Source organism: Perognathus longimembris, unplaced genomic scaffold (genome assembly GCF_023159225.1).
Source record: "Perognathus longimembris pacificus isolate PPM17 unplaced genomic scaffold, ASM2315922v1 HiC_scaffold_2271, whole genome shotgun sequence".
Classification (NCBI taxonomy): Eukaryota; Metazoa; Chordata; class Mammalia; order Rodentia; family Heteromyidae; genus Perognathus; species Perognathus longimembris.
In genome coordinates, this window is record NW_025957356.1 from 27,645 (window position 1) to 36,540 (window position 8,896).

Genomic DNA, 8,896 nt, shown 5'->3' on the forward strand with positions numbered 1-8,896 from the left:
GAGGTTTGGACCATTCTCCCCGAGAATTTGGGGAGAAAGGGATCGTTCAGATCCCAACATCTGGCGCCCAACGTGGGGCGAACCACACGGCCGGGAATTTTGGGGTGTAGTATCCCCACAGACTGCGTTTAGCGATTGGGTTGGAGGAGAGATCCCACTGAGATGGGTCAAGCGCATAGCAAATGGAATGAACCAACGGTTAAGATATTATGGTTCATGGTTAAAAGTAGTGGACAGCGCATCTCAGATCCTACCATCAAGCGGATCTGGGAGAAGCTGACCCAGGCCATCCCATGGTTGGTTAAGGCCAATCCGCTTTCCTGGGAAACCTGGGACCAGCTGGGGAGGGAGCTGGACGGCAAGGAAGAGGAGATAGGAGAGGATCTCCCTCTTGTGATTTTTCCAATTATTACCTCTCTCAAAGATTGGCTTTCTACAGGAGAGATTCCATTAGGGCAGGCGGGAGCCGCGGAGGAGAACCCTGGGGAAGAAGGAGGAGATCCCCCTGCGGACCCGCAGGAGGAGGGCCTGACGCCCCTTCCTGACGGGCCCGCGGAGGAGCTACAAGCCGATCTCGATCGTGGGCTTAATCTCCGGGACCCCGGACCAGATGCCGCACTCCCGAGACACGCGGCCAGGGAGGGGGGCAGCCGGCAGCCTCTGCCGTCGCCCCCTCCTACCCCCTCCAAACAGGTTGCCCTGAGCACGCGATGGCCTGCCACGCTTTCATCGCGAGCGCCACCAGCGTTGCCGTATCCGCAACTGGAGCAGCCGCTGCCGGACTTTGCACCAGGTATAGAGACGGTAGACTTTGATGTAGCAAGCATCACGGCTGGGTGGGAACCTGAGGAAGTCAAGGAGTTCCGAGATCTTAGAAAAACGGTCACTGAGAAGGGACCGAACTCTCCTTGGGCTCACGCCCTACTCCGGGGCCTGAGCAACCGGTTTTCCAATGCACAAACGTGGAGACGCGTAGGTCAGACTGTGCTAGACAGGAAAGATTATAAGAGGTGGTGCGCAGCTTTTAGGAATGCATGCTCTGATCAGGCTGAGAAATTTCTCGCAAACGTTCCTCCAATCCCCGTCACCTTCGAGATGATGTATGGGCCCCCCAATCCACATGTTACTGACTTTCCCCAGGTCTCTCTTCCCGCAGCCTACCGGAGGCGAGTGTGGGCCTTGGGGATGTGGGCATGGACATCCTTAGGGAAAGGGCCCTCAAAGATCACGACATTAGAAGTTATTCAAGGGGCAACAGAGGATCTCGTCTCATTTATTGAGAGGGTGGAGGAAAGCATTCAGTTAAAGGCTCCTTGGTCTCAGATAGATGAACTTGTTAGATCTTTGGTGTGGGACGGAATGGCCCCAGACCATAAGATAGCTTGTGCAGGTATGAAGGACAAACCCCTAGAAAGCTGGATATATGCCTGTCGGAGTCTCGATACCCAGACCCGCAGGACACAGGTGCTGACTGCCTCACTTAATGAGGAGCACGCTTCTGCAATGGCCAATGGGGCAGGCAAGGGGCGATGTTATGGGTGTGGCGGTCGTGGCCATCTCAAGAGAGAATGTCCGTCAGGCTCGGCAAAACCTAGTGCCTCGTCGGGACGAAACTCTGGCCAAACCAAGTTGCCACCCAAGACACCTTGCCCCCGATGCAAGAAAGGTTATCATTGGCAGAGCGAGTGCAAGTCCAAGTTCGAGGCTGGGGGGAAGCCTTTAAACTAGTAGTGGGGCGCCCTCCAGCCCCGTCACCCAAAGGAGGCGGCCAGTCTAACAGCAAACCAGTAGTGGGGCGCCCTCCGGCCCCGTCATCCAAAGGAGGCAGCCGGTCTAGCGATCAGCCCCGTGACCAACCCGGCGACCTGCCTGATGACAAACCTGAGATTCACTGGGTGGTCCCAATAGTCTCAGAAGACAAGCCAAGTATGATGGTTACTATAGCCGGGAAAAGGTTCCGATGCCTAATCGATACCGGAGCTGACCGGACTGTATTGAGGAAGGAGGAAGTCCCTCCTTGGTGGGATTTGGTGCCCGGGCCCCAGACAACAGGAGTAGGAGGCAATGTTGCCAGTGAAGTAACTAGAAACTGGCTTGCCTGGACAGATCCGGATGGAAAAAAGGGAGAAGTGCGTCCCTTGATAATGACTGGCTTACGGAACAATCTGCTGGGTCGGGATATCTTAGTGGAGACCAAGGCCGTGGTCTCGTCAGGCCATGACCTGACAGGTGACCCTAATAGCCATCAGGAAGTGTCTCCACCTGAGACCTCAAGCCAGGAGACTCCTGTTTCTTCTACAGGGCCTCACCCCCAATCCTAGGGGCCACTGTTCCCACCGTCCCTGCCATTCAGTGGCTCCCGGGACCCCCAGTGTGGTTGGAACAGTGGCCACTCCCCTCAAACAAGTTAGAGAAATTAAGAGAAATAGTGTCAGAGCAACTGTCCCTAGGGCATATTAGACGCTCGCTGAGCCCTTGGAACAGCCCAGTATTTGTTGTACAAAAGACCTCAGGTAAATGGAGGATGGTACAGGACCTAAGAAAGATTAATGAGCGAATAGTTCCTGTGGGCACCCCCCTAAGGGGGCTGCCATGGATCCCCTCCATTCCTCGGGATCTTCATATTATCATACTTGACATCAAGGACTGTTTCTTTTCCATCCCCCTGGACCCCCGAGACTGTGAAAAGTTCGCCTTTTCCGTGCCCTCAGTTAACCACCATGGGCCGGACCAAAGGTATGAGTGGGTGGTCCTGCCCCAGGGCATGGCTAATAGTCCTGCCTTCTGCCAACAATATGTGTCACAGGTTCTCCAACCCATTCAGAACCAGCCAGATATTTTTTTGGTCATTTACATGGATGATATTCTTATTGGATCAGCAGATGTTCAGGTGCTAGACTTAGCCTATAGGAAGGTACGAACACTCCTGCATAGAGGAGGGCTGCGCATAGCCAGTGACAAGGTTCAGAAAGTGTACCCCTTTAAGATCTTGGGGGCAGAGCTTAAATTAGACTCGGTGTGCCCCCTTAAACCCCAGTTGTCCTTCAAGCCATCTTATACTATGGTAGAGATGCAGAAATTGCTAGGTGAGATTAACTGGCTAAGGCCCTGGCTTCACCTGCCTACAGAGCAGCTGCTTCCGCTCCATGACTCTTTGAAGGGCAAGGCACCCAATGATGTTATTACAATAACTCCATCACTCCAAGCAATATTCCAGAAAGTCCAAAGGGCCCTAGATGTGGCACAGTTAGCTCGCTATAAGCCTGAGTGTCCACTCTGTCTCTGGGTCCTCCCTGGATTAGAGCTTTTTTCAGCTGCCATTACCCAGTCTGGCGAACCCCTTCAATGGGTGCACGCGTCAGTGGGAGGAGCTCCCAGGGTTTATTCACAGATGGACCAGCTAGCTGACTTAATAATTAAGGGTAGGGATACCTCCCTGAGGCATTATGGGAAGGATCCTGATGTGATAACCATCCCTTACCGGTTGGCAGATATTGAATGGGTCAGAAGAAACCATAACAGGGTATCTAATGCCTTAGAGGGCTTCATGGGGACAGTAGATTGCCATTATGGAACTTCGAGGTGGGTGACCTCATTTTCCAAGCTACGTTGGATTCCCCCTATGCTTTTTTCCACCAGGCCTCTTGTCAAGGCTGTAAATGTTTTTACAGATGGGGGAGGGGCGGGGTCTGCCGTGGTGGTATGCCCTGCCTCCTCTCCTACCTGTGAGAGAAAAAACACCCATTATTTTGAGGCCGTTACTGGATCTGCACAGTTTAAGGAGCTGTACGCAGTGGCCCTGGCACTGACCCAGGTCAAACAACCAATGAACCTGTTTTCTGACAGTATGTATGTGGTAAATCTGCTACCAAACCTGGTGTCCTCATACATCAAATTAGATGAGAACCCAATCACCCCTCTGATGATCCAAGTTAGATCTCTGTTAAAAGAGCGGGCTGAGCCTATATTCTTGCAGCACCTTCGTGGACACCAAGGACTGCCTGGGATGCTGACACAAGGTAATCATATGGCCGACCAGCTGGCCACTGATGGGATTGTTATAGCAGTGGCTGTCTTACAGCCTCAAAACCTTCAAATGGCTCAAGGACTCCATGAGCGTACACATTTGAACTGGAGAGGGTTACATCAGAGATTTCCTTTGGTTCCTATAAAGGATTTAAAGAAGATTATTAGGACTTGTAAGGAATGTATGCCTTTTGTGCAAGTCCCGCCTCTGCAATCTCCGGGGGTGAATCCCAGAGGGTTAAGACCCAACGTCATTTGGCAGACTGACGTGACCCATTACGCCCCCTTTGGAAGGCTAAAATATATATTTATGTCTATTGACACGTGCTCTGGCGCCTGTTGGGCCTCCCTGCACACGGGGGAGAGAGCACGGCATGCTGAAAGCCACTTCTTACAATGTTTTGCTATCCTAGGGCTGCCTTTACAGGTGAAAACAGATAATGGACCTTGTTTCACCAGTAAGCCTTTACAGGCATTTTTCCAAATGTGGAATATTAAACATACCACTGGAATACCTTATAACCCAAAGGGTCAAGCCATAATTGAGAGGCATAATAAGACCCTAAAGGATCAATTATTAAAACAAAAAGGGGGGGAAGCCCCCATGACCAGCTGAGGACAGCATTGTTTACATTGAATATTTTAAATTTCTCTAAGGACCAACCTCTGTCGGCTTTTCAGAGACACTGGTCAAGCCAAACACCCTACTTAAAGGTGGAGGTCCGGTGGAAGGATCCCCTGACAGGGGCGTGGCGTGGGCCCGACCCACTTATCAGTGTTGGAAGAGGCTTTGCCTGCGTTTTTCCCACTGGGGAACCGAATCCAATCTGGATACCGGCTAGAGATGTAAAATATTGTTCATCAGAATGACCACCCAAGGGCATTTGCCCTTGAGGGATGTCTCCCTTTACTCTCTAGGAAAAGAAAAAGGACGGAAACCCTGACGGATCTTCAATGGGGAGACAGAAGGCCTGCCTGTGTACATTGGCGGTGGACCAGTGCCAGCTCTACGTGCTTCCTGGACATCGCCTGGCGTCCCGTGGCGCAATGTTTTGCTGTGGCATCGTCTGCAGCGTTGCACAAGGACTCAAAAGATAATTTTGCACACTGTTGTTCCTTCCTTTGCTCCTCCCCTTGCTGCTTACCTTGGGGGCCCCATTGGTGGGAAATAGGAGCTAAAGGGTTTCGACACCTTAATGTTTTATGTGTTTTATGATAAATGTTTACAATAAGCAAGGAAATTGGCACCTTGCTCCAAATGTTTACTAACCAGTGCCTTAAGCTATCAGCACCTTGGCTGCTGTGGACCAACGAAAGCCGCTGGAGCCAAAGCTTGGACCTGTTGCTACCTCGCTAGTGGAGAGAGGGAATGCTGCCTGTGTCGTCCCGGTTGTCACCAGAATGGACCAGGACTTTTCTATCTCTTAGGGACTGAGCCAGATAAGAGATTTTCCATTGCATTGTACCTGTGTTACAATTGCTCATGTGTTACAACTGTTCATGTTTGCATCCACTCTATGTTGCAATTGTTCACGTTATGAGTACCTTAGGTTCACATTTGCACCCTGTTTACCTTACCCTAGGTTAGAACAGGTCTTCACTTGTGGCGACAACTAGGGCTGTTCGGGTCAACAGTGGCATTGTTTTGACCAATTGGGAACCCCACGAGGTTAGTCATAATGCCCATTAGGACCCGCTACTGGCCGGGGCCCATAGGCATGGAGTAAAAGCATCAGGGCTTTCTCTCAAATGCCAATCCCGCTCTCCCCAGATTCACCCATCGGGCTGGCCGCCCGGGCAGGTAGGTCAGCCTGAAGTGCCAGTGCGTTCTTTTTGCCAATGACGGGTACGATCTCCCACGGGGGAGGCAACCTAAGACAGGCGCGCCCTCGAGTAAGGCACCCCTGCTATTTAAAAAAATAAAAGAAGGGGAGATGTGGGGATGCTGGCCGGACATGTAGAGGGGCGGTCCCCGATCGACCACCCTTCTTCCCGCCTTGGGAGCAAATGGCCGGTAGCCACTCCTACCCCTCCCGGGTCCGGAACCGGAAGGAGTAGTTCTGGCTTGGCCCGCCTCCCATCTCGATTTCAGGCCCACGTGGATGCCTCCAAGATGGCGCCGCCGGTGCCAAGGGGCGGTCCTATTGGGGCGTGACGTCAGCCCATGGGGGGAGTCCCAGGTGCCACTCTGACCGAGACAGCCCAGTTCAGCCAATTAGCGAAGCCCACCTTCCCGCCTTACCCACCACAATAAAAACCTTCCCCCGCCCCTTGGGCGGTGAGTTCGGTTCATAACCTCAGACAGTCTCCCTGGAGTCTTTCTTTCTCTGCGCCGATCGTCGACACGTGAGGAGGGGCAGGGACGGGGGGCTTCAGTAGTTCACTTTCCTCGGCTAAACGCAGACCAACGAGAGCATTCCCTCACCTTCTGCGGGCGGAAGATAAGGTCGAGTGCTCTCTCGTAGTGTTTTGAGGTTTGGACCATTCTCCCCGAGAATTTGGGGAGAAAGGGATCGTTCAGATCCCAACACTTGTTCAGGTAATTACACAGGGGAAAGGATAATGTACTGGGAACTCCTCAGAAGAATCTGATTTGTGGTGAGGGGAGAGAGATAAAAGCTCATTTAGGAACGACATGAACATGCTGCGTAGGTAGCTGTTTATCAGTAAATATCTCCACTGAGATTAAGAAAAGCAGTAGCTTAATAAATTAAGTACTTCCTGGTATGTTTACTGTACTGGTAACTCCCCAAAAGAATCTGGATTGTGGTGAGGGAACAGAGAAAAAAGCTCATATAGGACCTGCACTTACGAAGGGGGTAGGCAGCTGTATATCAGGGAGTAAACCTTCTGAGAATAAAAACAGCTGGAGCTTGTTAAGGTAATTACACAGGGGAAAGGATAATGTACTGGGAACTCCTCAGAAGAATCTGATTTGTGGTGAGGGGAGAGAGATAAAAGCTCATTTAGGAACGACATGAACATGCTGCGTATGTAGCTGTTTATCAGTAAATATCTCCACTGAGCTTTAGAAAAGCAGTAGCTTAATAAATTAAGTACTTCCTGGTATGGTTACTGTACTGGTAACTCCCCAAAAGAATCTGGATTGTGGTGAGGGAACAGAGAAAAAAGCTCATTTAGGACCTGCACTTACGAAGGGGGTAGGCAGCTGTATATCAGGGAGTAAACCTTCTGAGAATAAAAACAGCTGCAGCTTGTTAAGGTAATTACACAGGGGAAAGGATAATGTACTGGGAACTCCTCAGAAGAATCTGATTTGTGGTGAGGGGAGAGAGATAAAAGCTCATTTAGGAACGACATGAACATGCTGCGTAGGTAGCTGTTTATCAGTAAATATCTCCAATGAGATTAAGAAAAGCAGTAGCTTAATAAATTAAGTACTTCCTGGTATGGTTACTGTACTGGTAACTCCCCAAAAGAATCTGGATTGTGGTGAGGGAAAAGAGAAAAAAGTTCATTTAGGACCTGCACTTACGAAGGGGGTAGGCAGCAGTATATCAGGGACAAAACCTTCTGAGAATAAAAACAGCTGGAGCTTGTTAAGGTAATTACACAGGGGAAAGGATAATGTACTGGGAACTCCTCAGAAGAATCTGATTTGTGGTGAGGGGACAGAGATAAAAGCTCATTTAGGAACGACATGAACATGCTGCGTAGGTAGCTGTTTATCAGTAAATATCTCCACTGAGATTAAGAAAAGCAGTAGCTTAATAAATTAAGTACTTCCTGGTATGGTTACTGTACTGGTAACTCCCCAAAACAATCTGGATTGTGGTGAGGGAACAGAGAAAAAAGCTCATTTAGGACCTGCTCTTACGAAGGGGGTAGCCAGCTGTATATCAGGGACTAAAACTTCTGAGAATAAAAACAGCTGGAGCTTGTTAAGGTAATTACACAGTGGAAAGGATAATGTACTGGGAACTCCTCAGAAGAATCTGATTTGTGTTGAGGGGAGAGAGATAAAAGATCATTTAGGAACGACATGAACATGCTGCGTAGGTAGCTGTTTATCAGTAAATATCTCCACTGAGTTTAAGAAAAGCAGTAGCTTAATAAATTAAGTACTTCCTGGTATGGTTACTGTACTGGTAACTCCCCAAAAGAATCTGGATTGTGGTGAGGGAACAGAGAAAAAAGCTCATTTAGGACCTGCACTTACGAAGGGGGTAGGCAGCTGTATATCAGGGAGTAAACCTTCTGAGAATAAAAACAGCTGGAGCTTGTTAAGGTAATTACACAGGAGAAAGGATAAAGTACTGGGAACTCCTCAGAAGAATCTGATTTGTGGTGAGGGGAGAGAGATAAAAGCTCATTTAGGAACGACATGAACATGCTGCGTAGGTAGCTGTTTATCAGTAAATATCTCCACTGAGCTTTAGAATAGCAGTAGCTTAATAAATTAAGTACTTCCTGGTATGGTTACTGTACTGGTAACTCCCCAAAAGAATCTGGATTGTGGTGAGGGAACAGAGAAAAAAGCTCATTTAGGACCTGCACTTACGAAGGTGGTAGGCAGCTTTATATCAGGGAGTAAAGCTTCTGAGAATAAAAACAGCTGCAGCTTGTTAAGGTAATTACACAGGGGAAAGGATAATGTACTGGGATCTCCTCAGAAGAATCTGATTTGTGGTGAGGGGAGAGAGATAAAAGCTCATTTAGGAACGACATGAACATGCTGCGTAGATAGCTGTTTATCAGTAAATATCTCCACTGAGATTAAGAAAAGCAGTAGGTTAATGAATTAAGTACTTCCTGGTATGGTTACTGTACTGGTAACTCCCCAAAAGAATCTGGATTGTGGTGAGGGAACAGAGAAAAAAGCTCATTTAGGACCTGCACTTACGAAGGG

At 49.4% G+C, this 8,896-nt stretch overlaps 1 protein-coding gene across 1 annotated transcript; it reads left to right on the plus strand.

Annotated features, from left to right (window-relative positions):
• Positions 1-216: 216 nt before the first annotated feature.
• Positions 217-1,728, plus strand: LOC125344662 (endogenous retrovirus group K member 8 Gag polyprotein-like). The gene has a single exon (XM_048337087.1). It carries the CDS (start codon positions 217-219, stop codon positions 1,726-1,728), a length of 1,512 nt encoding a protein of 503 aa, XP_048193044.1.
• The last annotated feature ends 7,168 nt before the right edge of the window (positions 1,729-8,896 follow it).

Excerpts from the sequence above, each read along its gene's own strand:
- LOC125344662 (XM_048337087.1), top strand. The coding sequence starts at position 217 with ATGGTTAAAAGTAGTGGACAGCGCATCTCAGATCCTACCATCAAGCGG.